Source organism: Phocoena phocoena, chromosome 15 (assembly GCF_963924675.1).
Source record: "Phocoena phocoena chromosome 15, mPhoPho1.1, whole genome shotgun sequence".
NCBI lineage: Eukaryota > Metazoa > Chordata > Mammalia > Artiodactyla > Phocoenidae > Phocoena > Phocoena phocoena.
In genome coordinates this window covers 15253427-15277823 of record NC_089233.1, presented here as the reverse complement: position 1 = coordinate 15277823, position 24397 = coordinate 15253427, and the positions used below count along the sequence as shown (strand labels likewise).

The window sequence follows — 24397 nt, the reverse complement described above, 5'->3', positions numbered from 1 at the left end:
GCCCAAACAATTTTTTTTAAATTAAATTAAATCTATTTTTATTATTTTTAAAAATTTTTAGCGGAGTATAGTTGATTTACAATGTTGTGTTAATTTCTGTACAGAAAAGTGAATCAGTTATACATATACATATATCCAGTCTTTAAAATTCTGTTCCCATATAGGTCATTACAGAGTATTGAGAAGAGTTCCCTGTGCCATACAATAGGCCCTTATTAGTTATCTATTATATATATATAGTGTGTATATGTCAATCCCAATCTCCGAATTTATCCCTCCCCACCCTCCTTTCCCCCATGGTAACCATTAGTTTGTTTTCCATATCTGTGACTCTATTTCTGTTTTGTGAATAAGTTCATTTGTACCATTTTTTTAGATTCCACATATAAGTGATATCATATAATATTTGTTTTTCTCTGTCTGACTTACTTCAGGTCCATCCATGTTGCTGAAGATGACATTATTTCATTCTTTTTTATGAACCCAAACTCTTAAACACCATGTTTTGGTTTCCTCAACACCAAAGTTGCCCTAGCCCAGCACCTGTCCCTCCTCCAGTACCCAGGGACCATCACCACTGTCCATGCCTTAGGGACAAGTTAGCCTTCAGTTCATCCCCATGGCCACCAGCTCACCCAAAGGCCCTCATCACCTCTCTCCTGAATGATCTGTCTCCAGCTAGCTCCCAAGGAAACTGTGCCCTACACAGCCCCTCTTTCTAGCTTTCTGAAACATAAAATTGAAGATCTCAGTCTTCATAATTTGCTTCTACGCTTCCCTCTGTCCTTGAGATAAAATCAACAGGCCTTAAGGGGACTTTCTGGGCCTGGGGCCTTCTTCCCCTTCCCTCCTCCCCCACTGACCTCATCTCTTATCACTTTCTACCTCCCACTCTCTGGTTTCTATCACTGATTTCCTAAGAGGCCTTCCTGTCTCATGCCTCTTCCACAGTTGGCCAACCCTTCTGAAATACGCTCCCCTCTAGTCAGTTGCCTTCAAGACTCAGATCAAGTGTCACCTCTTCGGTGAAGCCTTCCTGGAAATCCAAATGCTTTCAAACTGGGTAAGATACCTTGTGACCGATGGGTACCATCTCCTCTCACAGCAATGTCTTGCTGTTTACATATTTTTCTTCTTCACTGACCCCAGCGCTTGGGCCTTGTGGCTTGTGTTTTCTCCCTCTGCTAACAGAGGGCTTACATAATCAGCCTCAAATTAGACTTGTTGAATAAACGATGAACAAATGAGCAAATACCCACGCTGTACCCCATCCTAGGGTCCACCTACTTGACTCCTGGGCCCAGAGGTTTCCAGGTCCAAAAAGGAGAGTTCCTACCAGAGTTTCTCTTAGGGCCCTGACCCCACCTTGGCATCTACCCGTTTCCCCTCCCCAGGTTAACTGAAGTTTCAAGGTCAAGGGGAAACTTTTGCCAGTACAACGAGGGAACCTGGAGAGGTAGAGCAGGGCAGGAGATTTGCATCCACCCGAGCCTAGGGTGGGGAGACTAAGAGAAGCAAGTCATGTCATCTCTGGACGCAGAGTGTGTGGGTTGCCTGGCCCCTTTCTTTTCTTATTTTAGTTGCATTCTCCGCCCTCCACCTCTGAGTCATGCTGACAACTTCCCTCCCTATCTCCAGCCTCCTGTGTCCCTCTCTGTTTACTTGCTTTCTTGGCACCTTGGTCCAGCTGTTTCCCTGGTGGCTCAGACGCTCCGATGCCCATGTCTGACCTTCCAGTCATGACCAGGACCAGGATTTTCCTCCTCCTGTCGATGGGTAAGCTGAGAGTCACGACGAAGTGGGAGGAGGGGATGGGGGTCCAGGTAGGGGGAGAGCTGAGAACGCATGCTTTGGACTCAGACATTAGGGGAGGGATCTGGAGTTATAGCGGGTTTGGGATCTGGAGTTTGTGGAGATCGAGAGGATACTGAACCAATTTTAGGGAAGTTCAAGAGATTCTGGAAGAGAGGCCAGTTGCCTGGGCAATCCAAACATTTTTCAAGTAGGCAGAACGAGTCAATCTTATACTCTGACCACTGCATCCATTTGGCCCCAAGTTTTTCTGGATTTTTCCTCATAGGAGCCCAGGGGGAGGAGTGGGAAAGGAGCATTTTTAGAGCTTGGGCGTTGCTCTGTGGAAATGAAGAACTGAAACTTGCTAGCAGACCAGTGGGTGAACAGCTATCTCTGGACCATCTGAAGGAGAGAAGCAGAGCTGAGCCTGGGAGTCCAGGAGACCAGGAGATGCTGGGGCATTGCGCCTGGAGGGGACAGTGGGGCAGGGGGCTGGGGGCCAGGGAGATGGAGCAGAAGGGAGACCCTTCACCAAAGTGTGTCTCCTCACCCTCCTCCCCAGCCCTGGCTTCCTCTTTCTGCTTCAACTTGGACATAGACCAGCCAACAACCTTCCATGTGGACAGCGCTGGGTTTGGATACAGCGTGGTCCAGTATGCCAACTGGTGAGGACTGTGTGGTATCTGGCCTTTGGCTCGCATCTACTCTTTCCCTGTCCCTCCCCACATCCCTCTCTTTATTCACAAACTCTCCCCTGTCTGCCATGGCAATTCCCGCCAAGGCTTTGAAGAGTTGGACTGAAAGAAGGGCCAGCTTGCCATCTCGAGATCCCCAGCTAACTTTATTTATCTCTTAAGCAATTACGAAGTGCCAGGCACCCTTTCGTGGGCACTGATTTCGTCCTCACAGCAACCTTATGATGTAGGAATCCATCACTCAACAAATGTTTATTGAGCATCTATTACTAAATGTCTCAGGAGCCAGGCAGACACCAGAGCATAAAAGAGACAAAAATCTCTCTCATGTGGAATTTAAATTGTTGTTAATCTCCACTTTACAGATGAGGAAACTGAGGCTCAGAGAGGGGAAACAAACTGGTCAAGTGGCAGTCTGGCTCTGGCATCCACACTCTTAGCTGCCGTGTTCTTTTCTCCCCCCAGGCTGGTGGTTGGAGCCCCCCAGGAGATAAAGGCTTCCAATCAAACGGGCGGCCTCTACCAGTGTGACTACAGCATGGGCAAGTGTGAACCCATCCTCCTTCCGGGTGAGTCACTGCTCCCGGCTGAGACCCAGGTCCAGGCTCCCGTGCTCTGGGGGCCTGTGGAGAGCACAGGAGACCCACTTCCTGGCTTCAGCTCTGTCTGCAGACCCTTACCCTCAGACAGGCTTCCTGACCCAGCCAGTCTCCCTTCCCAATGCACCCCCGTACCCCCATACCTCCATCAAGACCTGAGAGCCCCCTTCACCTGTCAGAACCCCTAATCTCCCAGAGAGGAGATGCTCCCTGCCTCCTCTGTCCTGAGGGTGACCATGCACACATCTGTACCTTCAGTGCCTCCAGAGGCTGTGAACATGTCCCTGGGCCTGTCCATGGTGGCCACCACCAGCCCCTTTCGGCTGCTGGTGAGTTGCCCTGGGTCACGGGAGCATCTGAGGGAAAGAGTGGGGACCTGGGGCTGCTGGTGCTGGGGGTCTCATGAAGGGGGAAGGTGCTGGGATGGGAGGGTGGGACAGAAGCAGGGGCAACCCCTCCCACCAGGCCCCTCTGTCCACAGGCCTGTGGCCCCACCGTGCACCATGCATGCAGGGAGAACATGCACTTGACTGGGTTTTGCTTCCTGCTGGTCTCCCCATCACGGCAGGCCCAGAGGATCCCGGCTGCCCTGCAGGGTGAGTGTTTGGGGCCACTGAGTCCTTCAAGGTACCTATACACCTCTGACTCTGGTTTGCAGTGGAGTCAGAGACACCCCAAAGTGGATAAAAAAGAGGGATCCAGAAAAAAAATTTACTGGATGGTATTGTGATTCCAAACATGGGCTGGAGGGGTCACCGCCTGCTTTTACACCTGCCCCGTCACTGTCCCACCGCAGGACCTCTCCTAGGACCTTTCCCTCTCTGAGCTTCAGTTTCTTCATCTGCCTGTGGGATAATATCACACCCAACACTGAGAGTAACACACAGTGGTCCTCGGCCAGGGTTTGGCACAGTGCCTGGCGTGTGGTGAGGGCTCAGTTAATGCCAGCTGCAAGAATGTTTAGAGTGAAGGGCATCTATGTTCATACAATGCGCCCGCAGCACAGCCCATTGGCTCATGCAGCAGCTGGGAAGGGGTGACGCGGGCGCCGGCAGTCTGAGCAGTGTGTATGTATGTGTGTGTATGAGTATATGTGTGTGTGTGAGTGTGTGTGTGAGTGTGTGATGTATGTATACTGTATATGTGTGTGTGTTATGTATGTGTGTGTGTAGTGTGTGTATGTATGTGTGTGTATGAGTATATGTGTGTGTGTGTGTATGTGTGTGTGATATATGTGTGTGTTGTGTTATGTATGTGTGTGTGTAGTGTGTGTGTGTGTGTGTGTGTATGAGTATATGTGTGTGTGTGTGATATATGTGTGTGTTGTGTTATGTATGTGTGTGTGTGTGTGTATGAGTATATGTGTGTGTGTGTGATATATGTGTGTGTTGTGTTATGTATGTGTGTGTGTGTGTGTGTGTGTGTGTGTGTGTGTGCATGTCGAGGCACAGGGCCCAGCTTCCCTGGTGCTGACAGGGAAGGGGGATGAAGAGGTGGAACAGTGAGCTTTTCAGACCCCCCCCCCCGCACCGGGGCAGGCCGAGGCCCCTCCCTGGTTTCACATTCACACTCAGGCCGCTGGGGAGACTGACGTCTGGGGGCCTGAATGGGGTGCCCCTCCCAGCACCTCCTAGGTTCTAGATTCATCCACAGGTGCCTGGGCTACTATCAGGACACCCCTCTCTCTGATGGGAAGCCTTGGAGGCAGAAGGGGGCAGCTGGGAGCTAGATAGGAATCTCCCTGAGCAAGCCAAGCCAGGAGAGCTTCCGCTTCTGAGGACAGATTCTTCGCTCACTCTGAGGACAGTGGGGTCCAGATGGAAGCTGAGGACAGCATAGGACCAGTGTGCCGCTGTTGCCAGGGATGACGTTAAAAATATTTAGCAAAAGTACAGTTTGGTGCTGACCAACTGGGGATGTACCGGGCCAGGGGCTGGAGCAAGGTCCTTTTAGTGCTGGATGGGGGGCATGTTGGGGGAGAAGGTGGGGTAGGGTCAGGGCGCGGGGCACAGACAGCCGAGGAAGAAGGAGGGACCCCCAGCCTCTCACCATCTGGATTGGAGGAATTGTTACGTTTTTATCAACCAGGTGTGAGCAACTGAATCACAGATATGTCCTCTTTAGAGACTTCAGGAGACCAAAGGGCCCTGCTCTAGGCAGGAATTATGGCAGCCCCTGGGAGGGTGGGTTCTCATGGCCAGGAGGCCTGGGCTTTGGGAGTGTCCCTCGGGGGACTGGTGCCACCTCCTTCTCCAGAGTGCCCGAGGCAGGAGCAGGACATTGCCTTCCTGATTGATGGTTCAGGCAGCATCTCCTCCACCAATTTTGCCAAAATGCTGAACTTCGTGAAGGCTATGATGAGCCAGTTCCAGAGTCCCAGCTCCCAGGTGTGCTCTCAGGGGAGGGAAGGAAAGGGTGCAGCCGCCCCCTCGCCCTCCCCTCCCCAGGGGAAGCTTGTGGGAGGAACCCCAGGGTTCTGGTGCCTTGGCCCAGCCCCCAGCCCTGTGTGGTTCCCCCAGTTCTCCCTGGTGCAGTTCTCCAACAAGTTCCAGGTGCACTTCACTTTCAAAGCTTTCGCAGCCAGCTCAAACCCACTAAGCCTGCTGAACTCCGTACAGAAGCTGAGTGGGTACACGTACACGGCCACAGCCATCAAGATGGTCACGTGAGTCCTGGCTCCTCCCAGGTCTTCCCCCAAAGCATCTGGGTCTTCCTTTGGGCCGCATCTGTCTCCAAGAGGAAGGGAGAGATGGGTACTGGAGTTCAGCCTGTGGTCTCCTCACCAAGCCGGGGGCCTCTGGGTGGGATGGGGGCATCACAGAGGAAGCAGAATCTCCTTGTTCTCACAAAGGCATCAGAGGCTAAGCAGTAGCTCTGTTCACTGGCTTCTGGACCCTCATCTTCTCCGACAGAGAACAGCTGTTCAGTGCCTTGTATGGGGCCCGAAAAGATGCCTCCAAAATCCTCATCGTCATCACCGATGGGCAGAAAAAACATGACCCTCTGGATTACAAGGACGTCATTCCCAGTGCCGAGGCTGCTGGCGTCATCCGCTATGCAATCGGGGTAGGGTGTGGGGATGCCCTCCCACTGCTTCCTCCCCTCGCTTCCTCTTAAGCCACCTTCCCTTTCAAGGACAGAAACCCCAGCTCTCTCAGCTTCTACTTCAGGATGAAAACTCTGTTTCAGCCGGAGGTATCCTCATCCTTTCCCTAAGCTCCTTGATGAGGCTGTCTGGGCCTCATTTTTCTTGCCTGTACACTGGGTGTAATAATATTAACCTTGCAGGGTTATATTGGAGGATCCCAGCACCCAGCAGGCATATTATAGTTATGATTATTTTCACTGAATTGGTCTTTGCTGGGGACAGGTGGGATTGGCTTTTCAAAATATACATTCCTGGCAAGAATTAAAGGACATCGCATCGAAGCCCTCCCATGAACATATATTTAAAGTGGAGAACTTTGATGCTTTGAGAGACATTCAAAACCAACTGAAAGAGAAAATCTTTGCCATTGAGGGTAAGTCAGAGATGGAACTACCCACTTCAGAAGCCCTCACCCATAAATGTTTTTCCTTCTAGAACCTGGACTCCTATGTCATGGGCCAGTCTTTCCCTTTGGGTATTAGTCTCCACATGAGATCCTCTTAAAGCTGAGATCCTTCTTGAACCTGGCAAAGCCTGTCTTTCCCCATGAATCCTAGGTGTCATGCTTTTCCCCAGGTACGAAGACTACAAGCAGTAGTTCCTTCGAACTGGAGATGTCCCAGGAGGGCTTCAGTGCTGTGTTCATGCCTGTGAGTGGGGCCCCTTTCAGGCCACTGATGTAGGGTGAGGCAGAGATGGGAGGAGGGAAGGCAAGAGTGAGCATCAGGCGAGTGGGTGGAACTGTCGGCAGGCATTGTTTCAGAATAGGCTGTCTTCTTCTTCTTCCCACCTGCTCTGGAATCCTTTTCTCCCAGGATGGACCAGTTCTGGGGGCAGTGGGGAGCTTCAGCTGGTCTGGAGGTGCCTTCCTGTACCCCCCAAATAGGAGCCCCACCTTCATCAACATGTCTCAGGAGCACGCAGACATGAGTGACTCTTACCTGGGTGAGGCAAGGCTGTGGTCAGAGGGCCGGGCGGGAGACGGGCTGCCTGGGAAGGGCAGGGGCCCGGGGGTGGGGAGTGGAAGCCTCTGTGCTGAGGCCTGGTCCCCTCAGGTTACTCCACAGAGCTGGCCGTTTGGAAGGGGGTACACAGCCTTGTCCTGGGGGCCCCCCGCCATCAGCACACCGGGAAGGTTGTCATCTTCACGCAGGTGTCCGGGCAATGGAGGCCGAAGGCTGAAGTCACAGGGACCCAGGTTGGGTGTGGAGGAGGGTCTCCAGGGGCAGAGAGGGAGATGAAGGGGGTGTGGGGTCCAGCAGGGAGGGGCTGGTATCTGGGGAGAGGCGGGACCTGGCCCAGAGCGGGTGCAGGGGTAGGCAGGATGACTCCACGCTCTGCCCTCCAGATCGGCTCCTACTTCGGGGCCTCCCTCAGCTCCGTGGACGTGGACAGAGATGGCAGCTCTGACCTGGTCCTCATCGGGGCCCCCCATTACTATGAGCAGAGCCGGGGCGGGCAGGTGTCCGTGTGCCCCTTTCCTCGGGGGGTGAGTGGCTGGTGAGACCCGGGCTGGGCGGGGTCTGGGTGTGGAGGGGTCTCCTGGGGTGGGACCTGACACTGTTTTTGTTCTGCAGAGGGCTAAGTGGCAGTGTGGTGCTGTCCTGCGAGGGGAGAAAGGCCACCCCTGGGGCCGCTTTGGGGCAGCTCTGACGGTGCTGGGGGATGTGAACGGGGACAGGCTGACGGACGTGGCCATCGGGGCCCCCGGAGAGCAGGAGAACCGGGGTGCTGTCTACCTGTTTCACGGAACCTCGGGACTGGGCATCAGCCCTGCCCACAGCCAGGTGAGGCCCAGTCATTGTTGCTGTTGCCACAGCAACCTCCTCCAGGCTTTTCCCTGTCTTTGACACTGCTGCCTGGAAAATTCTTTTTTCCCTTATCTTATCTCTTTTATCCAGCACTGAGCACCTAGTGGACAGTAAGAAAAATCTGTGGAATTTGAGAAATGGAAACATTGATCCATTCCCTGCTTTGCATGGTGACTTGATACTTGAGTGGGTTCTCCACCCAAGCCTTTTAGTCCCCCAGCAGTTTTACGCTGTACATAGGCCAGGCATTAGCAAACACATTTTAGAGATGAACTCTGGGGCATGGAGAAGATAAGTGCCTGGACTTGTCCAAGGTTTATAGTGGATCAAGAATGATGATGAGGGAGGTTCCAACCTCCTGACTCTAGCCCAATGCTCCATCTCTTGGAGCCCCCCTTTGCCAGTCAGTTTAGTTCTGGTGGCCTCAGTCTGCCTGTCCACTCACCCCTTCATCTCCCTGGATGCCATGACTTTATTCTCTCCTGCCATCAGTAATCCTGCCAAATCCCATAGGCAGGAGCCTTTCACCCAAGGGGGCAGGGTTCTCTGAGAAGGGAGGGCTACTTCCCCTGGCAAAAGTTAAGGAAGCCCCAATTAAAAATTAAGGAAAGGATCTGAAAAGACTTTTCTTCAAAGATGATATACAAAGGCCGAATACGCACATGAAAAGATGTTCAACATCATTAGTTACCAGTTGTCAGGAAGTCAAAACCACTTCACATCCACTAGGATGGCTAGAATCAGACAGACAGATGACAAGTGTTGGTGAGGGTGTGGAATATCCGGCACTTTCATCCACTGCTGGCAGGAACGTAAAATGTTGCAGCTACTTTGGAAAACAGCTCCTCAAAAGGTTAAACACAGAGTTACTGTATGACCTGGCAGTTCCACCCAAGAGAATTAAAAACATGACCACACCAGAAAAGTTATACGTGATTGTTTATATTAGCATTATTTATAATAACCAAAAGGTGGAAATAACCCAAATGCCCATCAACTGATGGAACAGACAAATAAAATGTGGTATACCCATACAATGGAATATTATTCAGCCATGAAAGGAACGAAACACTGACACATGCTACAGCATAGATGAACCTTGAAAACATTATGCTAAATGAAAGAAGCCAGCCCCAAAGGACCACATATTGTATGGTTCTATTTACATGAAATGTCCAGATTAGGTAAATCCATAAAGGCAGAAAGGAGATTAGTGGTTGCCAGGGGCTGGGGTGTAGAGGAAAATGAGGGACGTGGGGATGACATGGTGGTGAGATCAGTTTTCCTGCGCACAAGGCTGTCTGGCTGTGTTTGCACTATTTCTACCCCCTCTTCCTTGGTAATTGGTAAATTTCTCTTTCATTTTATTATTACTACTCTCAATGTCTGCCAGTCCCATCAGTGCCCAGAGATTTAAAGGCCATATTCTTAAAGGGACTGGTCGTTACAGGAGCCATGGAAATAAAAGGGGAGGGACCCACAGGGCAGGTGGTCCAAGAGCGTAGAATCTGCGTATGGGCACAGTCCCTCCCCATCCCGACCTGGTCCCACCTTGTCTTCTGAAGAGACAGGGTGGCTACGGAGAGCAAAAAGGGGTCTTGGGCATGAGGTCAGAGAGTCTGATTTCAAGTCTGGAATTGGCCTCTTAAAGGCCCTATGGCCTTGGCACCATCTGCAATGTGGGGGCTAGGGCTGGAGCCCTGATACTCATAATAGTAAGTTACTGACTAGTGACCATACGTCAGGTGTGGTTCTAAGAACTCCATGAATTAATTCATTTAATTCTCTGAGGTGTTACTATCCCAGCTGAGGGATGAGGAAACAGGCACAGAAAGACTGACTCCTGGCCTAAGGTCCCATGGCTCATAAGTGAAGGAGCCAAAATCAGAACCCAAGACTAACTAGCTGAGTGAGTGAACAAAACTCAGGTCACCAGGCCAGTCTTTCCATCTCCACTTCTTCATTTCTGTCCTAGAAATCTTCCCTTGTCTCTAGTCACCATTTTCCCATCCCCGCCTCTCTCTTTAGGCACTTCTTGGAGATGTCTTTTTACTGCTCACCCCTTCATTCTGTCTCCCATACCCCCAGCTCCCTGCTCCTCTCGTTCTTCTGTCCAACTTGTTTCCATCACCCCCAACCTAACTTGCCTCTCCCTCTCTGGCCAGCGGGTCACAGGCACCCAGTTCTCCCCCAGCCTCCAGTATTTTGGGCAGTCGCTGAGCGGGGGTCAGGACCTCACCATGGATGGACTGGTGGACTTGGCTGTGGGGGCCCGGGGGCACGCGCTGCTGCTCAGGTGAGAAAAGCCTTCCCCAGACACTCCCCTGGTGGTCCTGGGTCTGCCTAGGACACCAGCCTCCCTACCTGCCCTCCCAGGTTGTCCTCCCAGGACCAAGAGCCTGTCCTCAGCTCAGTGTTCTGCCCGCAGGACCAGACCTGTGCTTAGGGTGTGGGCAAACATCCACATCACACCTCCAGAGATCACCAGGTCTGTGTATGAATGCCACCAGCAGCCGGCCTTCGCCCAGTCTCTGGGTGAGGCCATTGTCTGCCTTCATGTTTCTCAAAGTCCCAAGAACCGTCTGGGTGAGTTATTTCCCCTCTGACCCAGGATGCCCTGACCCTGGGAGTCTCCAAGCCCAGGACTCCTGTCTCCTACCTTGCCCCTTGCCCAGCTGGGAAGTTCCTCACTCTCTCAGCCTTTTCTATTCCCCGCTTTCCCCTACAGCTAACCTCCAAAGCATTGTGACCTTTGACCTAACCCTTGACCCTGGCCGCCTGAGTCCTCGTGCTGTCTTCGAGGAGACAAGGACTCGGAATCTGACTCGTGTTCGAGATCTGGGGCTGACACAGCACTGTGAGCCCGTGAGGTTGCTTCTGCCGGTGAGGGGGCCTCAGAGTCCTGGGAATAGAGGCCATTCTGAGGCTGTCAGGGGACTGGGAAGGGAAAGGACGGGTGTGTTCTGGTCCTCGCTCTGCCCCAGCATGGCACATGGAATGCAGGAGGTACTTGAGGTACTTGACACATGTTGGTGGAGTGAGTGAGCGAATGGATGGATGAGGTTGGCTTCATCTGCCAGAGGCTACACGGCTGGATTTCAGGAAAAAGAGTACGGCTGCTTCAGAGAGCCATGGGGCGATGGGGATGGGATTCTTTTATCCAACTCCTCCTCTGAGACAGGCCCTGTCCTTGTCGCCAGGGACCCCGCAGTGGACAAAACAATCATGCCCAGGGGGAGCTCTGGGAGAAGATCAAAAGTGATCAGATTCCTAAATAATAGATGTCAGGTAGTGATGAAGGCTATGAAGAGAGAGAAAGCTGGGGAGAGGACAGAGAGGGTGTCGGGAGGTCACCGGGAGCTGTTTGGGGAGACCCTGAGTAGAGTAAGTGAGCCTGTGGGAGGCTGCGGGAAGGATGTTCAACACCAAGGACAACCACAGCAGAGGTTCTGCACGCAGAATCCTGGATGAGCATTTATGGGGGGTGGGTAGGTACCACTGTTACTTCATTTTACGGATGAGGAGATGGGACCCAGCTAGTGGCTGCGATGGTGCATTTCTTAGCCAACTGCTCCCTCCAATGTCCGTTCGCCAGGCCTGTGTGGAGGACCCGGTGACCCCCATCATCTTGCGTCTCAACTTCTCCCTAGTGGGCAAGCCTGTCTCTGGCTTTGGAAACCTCCAGCCTATGCTGGCAGTGGATGCCCAGAGATACTTCATGACCTCTGTGAGTCCTGGTGCTGGGCTCTTCCAGAGCGGGTGGAAGGTGTGGACTCCAGATCTTGGGGAAAACCCTGCTTTCCCTTCACTCTCAGCTCCCCTTCGAGAAGAACTGTGGTGCCGATCACGTCTGCCAGGACAACCTCGGCATCTCCTTTGGGGTCTCAGGGTGAGCGTCCAGCCCCTCAGACCTCCCCTGGTCCCCCATCCCCCTTCCTGGAACCCGGAACTCCTGCCACTGGCTTTCCCTAACATCTCTACCCAGTGCTCTGGACCCAGACATCCTGTCCCCATCTCTCCCCCGCTTTCCTACTCTGTGTTTCATCCCCACACCATTTCCAGCCTCAGTCACAGAATCATCTCCTCCCCTCTACCCCAACACCCAGCTTGAAGACCCTGATTGTGGGGAGTAACCTGGAGCTGAACTTGGAAGTGAGAGTGTGGAATGATGGAGAGGACTCCTATGGAACCACAATCACCTTCTTCTACCCACTGGGGCTATCTTACCGACGTGTGGCAGGGGGGCAGGTATTGTCCTCTCTGGGGAAGGAAAGGCTGATGGCGGGGGATCAGCAGAGACTCCTGTGCTGGGTTCAAGGCTCAGGCAGGGCTTCCATTGTTTAACAGCCTCTTGTAAACCAAGAGGGCTGGGCTGATCGTGGTTGGGTGGATGTGGTTGTGTTGGCTGGGGCATGCATTGGCTCATTCTGTGTTCAACTCTGGGCTTACATTTTAAGAATGACCATCAGGAATGAGTTCCCAGGAGGCCGCTAATGTGAAGAGAGCAAGGACCCTGCTTTACATTTCTTTGTAGTCCACATCCTATCAATATTCCTCTTTTAAAGGAAAACATACCTTGGCCTTCAAATACTTTATTTTATTTTGTTAACATCTTTATTGGAGTATAATTGCTTTAAAATAGTGTGTTAGTTTCTGCTTTATAACAAAGTGAATCAGCTATACACATACATATATCCCTGTGTCTCCTCCCTCTTGCGTCTCCCTCCCATCCTCGCTATCCCACCCCTCTAGGTGGTCACAAAGCACCGAGCTGATCTCCCTGTGCTATGTGGCTGCTTCCCACTAGCTATCTATTTTAAAATTTGTAACATATATATAAGTCCATGCCACTCTCTCACTTTGTCCCAGCTTACCCTTCCCCCTCTCTGTGTCCTCAAGTCCATTTTCGACATCTGTGTCTTTATTCCTGTCCTGCCTCTAGGTTCTTCATAACCATTTTTTGTTTTTTTAGATTCCATATATATGTGTTAGCACACAGTATTTGTTTTTCTCTTTCTGACTTACTTCAGTCTGTATGACAGACTGTACGTCCATCCACCTCACTGCAAATAACTCAGTTTTGTTTCTTTTTATGGCTGAGTAATATTCCATTGTATATACGTGCCACATCTTCTTTATCCATTCATCTGTCGATGGACACTTAGGTTGCATCCATGTCCTGGCTATCATAAATAGAGCTGCAATGAACATTGTGGTACACGACTCTTTTTTAATTATGGTTTTCTCAGGGTATATGCCCGGTAGTGGGATTGCTGGGTCATATGGTAGTTCTATTTTTAGTTTTTAAGGAACCTCCATACTGTTCTCCATAGTGGCTGTATCAATTTACATTCCCACCAACAGTGCAAGAGGGTTCCCTTTTCTCCACACCCTCTCCAGCATTTATTGTTTGTAGATTTTTTGATGATTCAGCCTTCAAATACTTTAAAACACTGTTCTGGGGAATTCCCTGGTGGTCCAGTGGTTAGGACTCGGTGCTCTCACTGCCGTGGCCCGGGTTCAATCCCTGGTTGGGAAACTAAGATCCCTCAAGCTGTGCAGCGTGGAAAATATAAAATAAAATTAAATAAAAAAGTAAGTAAAATAAAATAAAATACTGCTCTGTAGAAGAAGGAGTTGGATTTATTGGTTACTCTAGATCAGAGCTTGGTATACTTTATCTATAAAGGGCTAGATAGTAAATATTTCAGCTTTGTGGGCCACAGAGTGTCTTCACGTCTTCTCAATTCTGCTGATGTAAGGTGAAAGCAGCCATTGACAATATGTGTATGAATGAGCATGGCTGTGTGCCAATATAACTTTATTTATAAAAGTTGGTGCTGGACTGTCATATGGCAATCACTGTTCTAGAGGACAGAACTAGGACCACAGGGAGTCAAAGAGAAACAGATTTTTAACAAAAATTTTATTATGAAAAATTATGTTAAACATTTACAAAAGAAGAGAGTAGTTCAACAAACCTCCCCCAAAATTATCGCCCAGATTCAACAATGATCAACATTTCACCACATTTATGTCACCTGTTTTTTTTTCCCTTTACTCAAATATTTTAAAACCAATCCCAGACATCCTGTCATCACACACCTTCCTATTTCACTGTTATGGACAGTAGGGACATCTTACGTGACCCCATAGCCATTATCACACCCAATGAAATGAATGATTCCTTGGTATTTAGACCATAATCAAATTTCCTTAATTGTCTCAAAAATATTTTTTAACTGGTTTATTTGAACCAACAACTTAACTAGGTCTGCACATAATGTTTGGTTGGTCTCCCATGTCTCTCTTAAGCTAGTCTTCCCAATGGGAGCATATTTTGATCAATGTGTGAAGAAATACACTAGGAGCGGCAAACTCCAGCTGTGGGAGGGGTGAACACCCTATCACTGGAGGTACTTCTAGACACATCAACCAGATGCCATGCGTGGACCTTTGTTGGATATTGCGTTTAAAAATGAACTGTAATGTAACATTTTTGGAGACCATCTAGGAAGACAGAACATGACCTGGATATTAGCTGATCTTAGGGATCAGCTTTTGTTGAGTACGATTTGTTGAGTTTTGTCTTATGTTAAAAAATACCCTTGTCTGTTGGTGATACACACTGAAGTCTTTCAAGATGAAAGTATGTGATGTTAGAATGTGCTTTAAATTAGTCAGGAAAAGAAAAAAAATGAGTGGAGAATAGCTGAATAAAACAAGAGTAGAAAAATGTTGAAAATTTAAGCTGCGTGATGGGGACTTTGGGTAGATTTACCTAGTCTCTCCACTTTTGAGTATATTTGAAATTTTCATAGTACAACCTTTTAAAAAGAACCATAAATAAAAGGAAGAAAAGCAATTATACTCCAATAAAGATATTTTAAAAAAAGGAAGAAATGCTAATAAATCTGGGATTTCTACATTAGGAAGAAGTTTGACCAGATAGTGTTTAAAGATTTTTTTTAAGAAATATAACCTTAAGGTAGATTCAGGAAACTGTCAGTAGTTTATGGAGTCTCGTTGGAACACTAGCAAATGCTCACCGGCCTTGGTTCATCTGTGCTTCCTTAGAACCAGCTGCAGTCACGTGCCCTGCGCCTGACCTGTGACAGTGCCCCCACCGGGAGCCAGGGCACCCTCAGCACCAGCTGTAGCATCACCAACTTAATCTTCCGTGAGGGCGCCCAGGTGAACCTTGCTTCTGCCCCCGCTACTCCCCTACCCCCGCCCCGTCCTACTCCTCGGTGACCTCCCCCACACCCCATTCCTACCTCTTCCTCAGATCACCTTCAGGGCCATCTTTGACGTCTCCCCCACGGCCATGCTGGGAGGCCGGCTGCTTCTTGCAGCCAATGTAAGCAGGTGAGTTGGGCCAGGCCCAGGGCAGTGCTCCGTCCCGCTCAGCCTCCTCCTCTGGGGAACTTGCCAGCCGGGATCCTCCTCCCTTTCCAGTGAGAATAACGCCCCCAAGATGAGCAAGACCACCTTCCGGCTGGAGCTCCCGGTGAAGTACGCCGTGTACACCGTGATCAGCAGGTACCACGCCACGACCTCCAAGGGCTCCTCCTCCATCACTCCGTGGGGCTCGGGGAACTCTCACTCTGCAGCAGCTGAACATCTGTGATATTTAAGTTTTATCACCACCCCCTCAATCGGTAGATGACACTGCTAGCAGCACTTACTAATCAATCGTCGAGTGCTTATTGTGGGTTATTGACGATCATAGTAATTGTGATATTATTATCACTACATCCTACGTTTAACAGAGGCTTCAGTTCTCAGGAGCCTTTCTTAAAAGCCTCAAGATTGTCCCGGGATCCCTAAGACATACGAGATGTGACCCTGTTTTCAAGGTTCTTACAGCCTTTTTGGGGAGCAAGGTTATCCTGATTCAAGGAAGAATCTCATCAGGGGCCTCCCTGTAGTTCTGTCTCCTGAGGCTACCTGAGTTTTCAAGGGGGCGAGGGGACACTAGGGTCTTCTGGCAGGGGGGGCTTCAGCTAAACATTGAAGTGTCCATGGCACTGCGCTTTAGCCTTGGCATCTGGGCAGGACAATTCCTCACCACAAGGAACAGATTTACACTCTGCAGGGCTTTTAGAACCACCCCTCCCCTTTTTCCCAGTCTCCTTTGGGAAGGACAGGGGGAAGTGACCTGCTGGCTGCAGAGACTGGGGATCAGGGAAAAGCTGGATGAAAGGAAAAGGGCTTAAATGCTGCCCAAAGAGGGGTACACACGGTGTTTGACACTAAGGAGTCAAGCCAAGAGCTTGAGCAGATCCCTTCCTTCCACAAATACCTTCCTAGCATCTGCTATGTTCCGGGCACAGTGCTGTGGTTACTTTCCATAAATTCATTTGTCATTCAACAAAGATTTATTGAGCCCCTATTATGTGTAATCAACACCAGACATAAGCCCCTGCCTTTGTGAGATCCACACAGTCGTGGTGTGAAACAGGCCCACATGGCTTAGCCTGGGTACCTTCCCCTGCTAGTTCTGCCCACGGGCCTCCTTGGATTACCTCCTTCTGCCCAGGGTTTCACACTCTCCTTCACACCTGCACACTGGGGGCTCTCAGCAGCCCGGGCAGCTGTCAGCTAGGAGCTTGCTTGCTGGTGTGAGCACCGGGGTTATCACACCTGCTTGCAGGGGACCCACAAGCAGGACATGCCATGCCTAGGTGTGCGTGACTCTACACTTGTATTCTACAGTTGTGATTCTGTGGGTCGGGGCACTCCGAGCGGCCCCCAGGACAAGGCTGGGGTGTTTGAGCCCCTCACAGAGGAGGGATGAGACTTTGGAGTCGGAGTGGGGCTTAGAATTTGAATGGTACAGGTAAAGGGCAGGTATGCAAAGAGTAGAGTGGGGCAGGGGGGTGGGGCAGAAGTGAGAGCAGCCACCCAGCGAGGGGCCAGGCTGGCCACTGGGTCTCCAGAGGGGCCTAGGCAGCCTCAAGGTGTTGTTACACTAAGACCCAGGGAAGAGTCTGTGTTGGGGCCACCCTCACCTCCAAACCTCAGGTCTAGAAAAGCTGAGGAGGGAATTCCCCGATGGTCCAGTGGTTAGGACACTGCACTTTCATGGTCGAGGGTGCGGGCTTGAAAAGCTGAGGAAACAGGAGAGAAGGGCCCCAGGGAAGGCCTCTGGGAGACCAGAAGGGGCAGGTCCAGTAGACACTTGTCAACAGCATCCGCCTGAGTCTCCCTAAACCTTTCTTGTGTCCTACCTGCCCATCCGGCATCCTCCGTGTCCATGAAGGCCTGGAAGGAAGACCCAGGTGCAGAGAGGACAGACCCTGGCCCCCGCTCTCCCCGGGTCAGAGCTCTCAGTCCCTGTCACCGCACCCCCAGCCCAGCCGCCTTGGCAGTCTCCTATGTGGGCAACCTCTGCAAGAACCTTGCACGCAGCTTGAAGCCCAGCCCTGTTCCCTAAACCCTCCCATTACCCCAGATCAGCCACAGACCTCATTCCAGACCACCCCAGGGGCCTCTGACGACCTGTCCTGTCATGCTCCCAGCCAAAGCCTCCTTAGGAGGCCCTAACAGAACTTCCCATCCGCCCACGCCTCTTCTCCCCTCAGCCATGAACAATCCACCAAGTACCTCAACTTCTCAGCCTCTGAGGAGGAGGAAAGCAGCGGGGCTCAGCACAGATACCAGGCACGTAACGGTGACTCAGGAGCGTGGGCTGGGGCAGGGGCCCTGGAGCCAGAGATTCGGGAGGGATGTGGGGCTCGACATGACCTTTGCCCTCACTGTCCTCCGTGCAGGTGAACAACCTGGGACACAGGGACCTGCCTGTCAGCATTGACTTCTCAGTGCCCGTGGAGCTGAACCGGTTGACCGTGTGGGAGGATATGGAGGTCCTCCACCCTCAGGTACTCAAAGACTGTATGGCTCCTCCACTAATGCCCTCTCCCCGGATTCCTTGGTCCTCATGAATCCCTGATGACCCCATCACACGCTTTCTCCCTGTGCCTTTTCCTAGAACCCATCCATTCAGTGCTCTTCAGAGAGAACAGTGCCCACAGAATCCGACTTCCTGACCCACTTTCAGAAGAAGCCTGTCCTGGTGAGAGGGCTCTGGGCTGTCCCCCACTGGAAGCCACACTTCAGAGGAATTTAATTCAGGAATGCATGTTACCTTAGATGGATGTCTGTTGAACAGCCTGCTTGAGCTCAGATGTGACTGCTCCCCTCAAATCAGACAGCTGAATGTGGTCTTCTACCTTCAAACCCACCTTTCTCGGGCCTGATGCCAGTTCTCTTCCCCAGGACTGCTCTATTGCTGCCTGCCTGAGGTTCCGCTGTGACATCCGCTCCTTCGGTGTCCAGGAGGAACTTGACTTCATCCTGAAAGGAAATCTCAGCTTCGGCTGGGTCAGCCAGGTGTGTCCCCTCCCAGACTCAGGTGGGGCCTGATGTGTCTGTGCCCACCTCAAGCCAGGGCATTTCTCTAACCCCAAGCCCTCCCCAGAGCTATTTCCCAGCCTCCCCTTCTCTTTTGCAGACACTGCAGAAGAAGGTGTTGGTTGTGAGTGTAGCTGAGATCACGTTCAACAGATCCGTGTATTCCCAGCTTCCAGGACAGGAGGCATTTTTGAGAACCCAGGTAGTGACCGTGTGGTAGGCAGTGACCAGGCTGGTCAGAGAGCTCCTGATGCTAAATCTGTGATGCTGAGTGGGGGGCTTGCAAGCCTGGAGAGAGGAAGGATGGAGGTCCCTGGGCAGGACAATTGTCCCTTAGCCCATGAATCCTTCTGTATCTCACTTCTTGGAGCAGAGCCTGATGAAGAAGGGGAGGGAGTTAAAGGGGACCTGGGAAGAGTCTGGGATAGCAAGAGTCCTGATACTTTCTGATGGAGTCATCTCCACTCCAGATGGAGCTGGTGCTGGAGAAGTCTGAGGTCTATAACCCCATCCCCATTATTGTGGGCAGCTCTGTGGGAGGACTGCTGCTGCTGGCTCTCATCACAGCCATACTGTACAAGGTGAGTGTTTTCATCCCACTCCTGACACCACCAGCATTTGGTACCACACTTTCTACAGTGTAAGAAAGACTCACCATGGAGTCAGGCACACATTCTTCCTAAGTCACTGCATGTAAGAGATCCCTTCCCACCTGTGACATAACCAGTCCCCAGTTGACCCCATGTCTTTCTATCTGATTCTCAAGCCTCCTCTAATCTGTCTCCATTTCTTTTTCACTCTTCTCCACCTCTTTACATGTTTCCCTTAAACACAAATTAGAACATGAGAGCACAGCCTTGGATTTGATGTTGACACCACCACTGATTCCTTCCTTAACCATTGGCATGTGCTTGGTCCATGCTCGGTCTCGGTTTCTCATTCTGAAGGTGGTTCTACCCAGCTCACAGAACTGTGGCAAAGTCTAAATGACACAATTTATATAAAGCTCCTAGTGCAGTGCTGGAACATAGGAGGGTTCCAGAAATGGTGCTTGCTCCCCCTCCCCATCACCTCTTTTCCTCTCTTCCACTGGACTTCCTGATTTTCTTCTCCTTCCTCCCCAACAGGTTGGCTTCTTCAAACGTCAGTACAAGGAAATGATGGAGGGAGCAAATGGACAGACTGCTCCAGAAAATGGGACAGGAGACCCCCAAGTTGCCCAGTAAGAAACTACCTCCTGCTCTCCTTTGGATCTGCTCTCTTCCCTGAGAGGTTCCCTGGCCTTCTTACTTTCACCCAAGTCAGGCCTGAGGGGAAGAACATTCCAACTGAGGGAAGCTGGCATCAGGCTGCTTTCTCTCTTCGGGAGGATGCGGTGTGTTTGAACAAAGCACCTAGCCTGGGAGGGGCCATTGGTCTTGTCAAGGCTCCAGCTGGAAATCCCAGGACAGGATCCCTGACGTGCCTCTCCTGAGGACTTGACTTGGAATTTCTACCTAGAAATAGATGGACAATAGCCTCAGGCTCCAGCCTCCCTTCATCCATTAACCATCGATGGTCTTCCTAAAATACAGTTCTGAACCAGGCTCTCATCCTCATCCATCTTCAGTGGCTTCCCATTACTCGCAGTGTAACTTCTGAACTCTTGAGCTTGTGAACCAATACACAGATGTTTCTTAAAAACCCTGGGATGTATTGAATGGAACATTGTCTGCATATGGTTAGTGATTGGAGAGCACTTTGAAGTCCTCTATCAGAGATGTGCTGCCCCCAATAAGGTCATTCTTATTATTATGCCGCCCATCTCAGCATAACGCTCAAAGTGGTGCCTGGTGCTGACCCGGGAGTCAACACACAGCAGGCCATTCCCTGCCCTGGAGAGATCCCACTGCTGCCACGACCGAGGTGCCTGGGCCACGTGGACGTTTTAGTTAGAAAAGCAGAAGGGGAGGCAGTTAACCATGTGACTTGAGGTGACATGGTCAACTGTATCCCCTTCTGTCCCAAAACTATCTCCCCCATCCATCACAGGGTCCAAAACCCTTTAGGATTTGGAAGCTTTGGGAACTCAGAAGGACCAATTATGATGAAATTGTCTCAAGCCGGGCTCCATTTAGACTTTATGAGGATTGGGCTTTAGAGTATTATTTCTCAAAAGGTGCTCCACGAACCTGTGGCAGTCTCCAATGGTCTCCTAAGTGCTATGTTTTAGAGGGAAAAAAAAGCAAGAAGCAGTTTTAAACCCACGTATCTCACACATCTGAACCTGGTGACTTTCACAGAAATCCTGTTATACCCTTAACAATTGTGTTCCTAAAGCTTGTCCCTGGACTCCAAGGACTGCAGGGGGCTCTTGTCTAACATGCAGGCAATGGGTGCTATTTTTACATAATTTTCCTTCATGATTTATTGCTCCCCTGCATTATATTTGCATTTTTTCAGGATTGCTATCTAATTGTATTATATCTCCAAATCAAAAAAAAGGATCAATGTCTCAAAAATTATTCATTGAAGCATAAAAGTTGTGATTAAATCAATAAAACATAATTGCTGCAACTTAGAATAATGTCATCAAAATCAGTACTGAACAAGTTTCTAGTGCACATTGAGTATAAGGATGCATGAATGCTGGGATGAGTGATTATGAGCTAAAAAATTAAAATCTATCTAGAAAATATACCAGCTGAAAACTGGATTTTATTGGGTCAGGTATCTGTTTGTTCCTAGGCTGTTGTCCATTATGAAACTTTGTCAAATCGTACCATGAAACTATCAAAGCTTTTGTGTCATTTTCAAACAAAGTATAATGACCTCTCACATAAAGCAACAGAGGTTTCTTAGAATAACTGCAACATATCACTTTCCCATCTAAAATCAATTAATTTCATCACGGAAGACAGAGAAGACAGAAAAACTCCAGTGGCATAAATCAAAGTTGCTTTGATAGCAAAAGCATGTGCGAGTCACATAATTTCGAAGACACTTACAGAACCAGCAGTGAGGTTAATGTCTCCACAGAAGATTGCTTTTGGCTGCAAGTAACAGGAACCCACAGAGTACATAAAGGCATATAAAAGGCCTTCACACAAGAGGTCCAGTAGACCCTTGGCCACTGAGTCTCAAGATCAATTTGCCTTCACGTGGGAGGGGCAACAGTGAACCTTTCTAGTGCTCCCCAAGGCTACCTGCACAGCCCCACCGTATGTCATGGGATGGTAGCCCGAGACCTGTTCCTGTTCTCCTTCCCCACGTTAGTAAAACGGGCCCACTACACTGATGATAGAATATTAACATAGGAAGACTTGCCTCTGCTCAGGACACTCTGCAGACTTTGCTGGAACATGTGTGAGGGAGAGGATGGGTGGTGATCCCACAGAGAATTCAAGGCCCAGGCACTGCCGTAAAGTTTTGGGGACTCCTTTGTTGGGGGAAGGGGCACACTGTCCCAGAAGCTGTGATGGATGAGGTGCAAGTCTATCCAACCTCTAAGAATGGGAAGGAAGCACAAGTGTCTGTAGGATTTGGGGTTTGGAGGACTTGTATTCCTCACCCTGCACAGTGTCTCCGTCCCTTATACTGCCTGATAAAGGAAGGGCACGTGTGGTACAGGGGATCAGAGCAACAAGCCGCCTTTGAGAAGGCAAGACACTAGTGAAGCAGATTAAAGCTTTAGGCGTCCCCCAAGCAGGACTACCAATGGAGTTAGATGCGTCTGTGACTCTGGGAGGTATGAGTTTGGCACAGCCTCAGAGACAACAGGAGGGAGTACCCCTAGGATTTTGGTCCCAGTTCTAGAAGGGTGTAGAAACCCAATAAACCTGCATATAGCACGAGCTCCTAGCAGTGCACACAGCACTCGTCCAAGTGGAGTCTCTCATGAAGGAACAGCAATCATGGTAAGAATCTCCCTTCCTATTGACGGGGAAGGTTGACAACATGTGTCACCGACCCACCTCTGCCTGGCGCTAACTCTCACGTTGACAAAAGGGCTCACCCGTCCGCAGCAGAGGGACACCCTGTCCTCCAAATTCTCCTGCCCCTAATCCTGCCTCTGTGGCCTGTAAGGAGGGAGTGGGGGAGACGCCTGCTGATGCCTGGTATACAGATGGGTCTGGCTGGGGTGCACCAGTGGGCTGAACTCAGAGAGGTTTGCCTGGTGATCAGTCATGAGCTCTGGCCGTTAACACTTTGCACTTACATTTGGGCTGTTCTAAAGGGATTAACCTTATAGCTTAGAAAATGGGAAGCTGAGGGGCGGATGATCATAAATAAGCACTTGTGGGGTCAGGATATGTGGAAAAACATTTGGGTGTGCCTGCAAGAGCCTGAGTCAGCCCTCACTGTCCTCCATGTCCCGGCTCAGAGGGCGCCAACACCCTTGGCAATGAGGAAGCTGATGCTGTAGCCCGGATATGAGCCCTAACAACGAACCCTTCAGTTATAGTGCCCGAGTGGGATGGTACATTGCCAAGGATGCTGGATTGCCCTTGCTACTCTTTTGCATGTAGAGATCCAGTTTTCCCAACTTTATGCCTCTTTTTAATCTCAGGCAACCACTGATTTTCTTTTTGTCCTTATATGTTAGTTTTGCATTTTTAAAAGATTTTCTGTAAATGGAATCATACAGGATTTGCTACTTTTTGTTAGGCTTCTTTCTCTCAGGATGATTTTGAGGTTCATCCATATTGCTGTGGGTACCAATATTTCACTCCTTTTTATTGTACAGTAGCATTCCATTGCAATTCCATGCGATTTTTTTGTTTGTTTGTTTGTTTTTTTGTTTTTTTGTTTTTGCGGTATGCAGGCCTCTCACTGTTGTGGCCTCTCCCGTTGCGGAGCACAGGCTCCGGACGCCCAGGCCCAGCGGCCACGGCTCACGGGCCCAGCCGCTCTGTGCATGTGGGATCTTCCCAGACCGGGGCACGAACCCGCGTCCCCTGCACCGGCAGGCGGACTCTCAACCACTGCGCCACCAGGGAAGCTCCCATGCGATTTTTAAACGGCTAATGAGACAAAGAATTTTTATCAGACTCTGATGACGACCATAAACCCAGTTTTAAAATTTCAAGTGGTTTGTTCAAGTTTCTCATTTCAGCAATATATTATTTAGTATCTTAAATAGCTTAAACCTAAGGCCAAAATATCACAATTTTCAAGGTGAAGGAAAAGCCACTGGGATTTCTTAAGACCAAATTGTGTTACGCACTTTTGTGTTTGCCCCGACTTCAAGATGTTCTTTACTCATCGGAGAAAAACAAATAACAAATAATACCGTGGTGGGCATGATTCAAAACTACATCTTAACGCTGTAGCAGAGCACAGAGTCTGAGGAAATACAATCAAAGAGAGAGCTAGGAATCCAGTGCTACTCTTCCTAAATCCCAACACTCAAGCTCTCCTCTTTGGAATGTTCATCAACTTAGCACCTGATGAAACTCTAAAAGTCACATGAGAGAGACTTCCCTGGTGGTCCAGTGGGTAAGACTCCACACTCCCGATGCAGGGGCCCAGGTTCAATCCCTGGTTGGGGAACTAGCTCCCACGTGCCACAACTAAGACCCGGCACAGCCAAAATAAATAAATAAAAAATAAAATAAAAATAAAAGTCACCTGAGAGACTTTTATGACTTTAGGTGTTCATGTTTTATCTGGAAATCTAGAATTATCATGCACAGCTGTCAACACATGCAGCCATTCTATCGACCTATAGTTTCGAATTAGGATTTTCTTGTTCAATCAAAATAAATAGCAGGAGAAGAAGAAAAAAGCCCACCGGATGTGGAAATTAAGCTGTGGGGACCTGTGTCCATGCCTCTGTTACTGAGGCAAGCACAGATCATTCTGGTGAAAGGCTGTAAAAATATCCTCCCTCACACTGATTTGAAGAGAATATTAAATGTGTTGTTTAATTATTTTTTTCAGCCGTGGGGGCTC

The 24397-nt window shown here is 50.0% G+C and overlaps 1 protein-coding gene across 2 annotated transcripts; it reads left to right on the top strand.

Moving 5' to 3' along the window:
- Positions 1 to 1715: 1715 nt before the first annotated feature.
- Positions 1716 to 19689, top strand: ITGAX (integrin subunit alpha X). 2 transcript variants are annotated; one of them, XM_065892907.1, is made up of 30 exons: positions 1716 to 1776; positions 2357 to 2459; positions 2955 to 3058; positions 3347 to 3417; positions 3570 to 3684; positions 5345 to 5475; positions 5608 to 5753; positions 6001 to 6154; positions 6459 to 6609; positions 6813 to 6886; positions 7052 to 7181; positions 7292 to 7434; positions 7585 to 7725; positions 7814 to 8023; positions 10213 to 10343; positions 10476 to 10633; positions 10776 to 10930; positions 11643 to 11774; positions 11863 to 11936; positions 12154 to 12295; positions 15125 to 15241; positions 15336 to 15415; positions 15506 to 15589; positions 17635 to 17713; positions 17824 to 17931; positions 18042 to 18125; positions 18329 to 18442; positions 18564 to 18665; positions 18934 to 19044; positions 19591 to 19689. In XM_065892907.1, the coding sequence occupies exons 1-30, from the start codon at positions 1716 to 1718 to the stop codon at positions 19687 to 19689; spliced, it is 3504 nt and encodes a 1167-aa protein (XP_065748979.1). The 2 variants fall into 2 exon arrangements, with proteins under 2 accessions (XP_065748979.1, XP_065748980.1); XM_065892908.1 differs by having other exon boundaries at positions 1740 to 1776; positions 7585 to 7736; positions 7816 to 8023.
- The last annotated feature ends 4708 nt before the right edge of the window (positions 19690 to 24397 follow it).

Bases quoted from the DNA above. Each gene is read 5' to 3' on its own strand.
- ITGAX (XM_065892907.1), top strand. From the start codon at position 1,716: ATGCCCATGTCTGACCTTCCAGTCATGACCAGGACCAGGATTTTCCTC. The intron at 3,418-3,569 runs GTGAGTTGCCCT...CTCTGTCCACAG, and splicing joins CCAGCCCCTTTCGGCTGCTG to GCCTGTGGCCCCACCGTGCA. The intron at 19,045-19,590 runs GTGAGTGTTTTC...CCTCCCCAACAG, and splicing joins TCACAGCCATACTGTACAAG to GTTGGCTTCTTCAAACGTCA.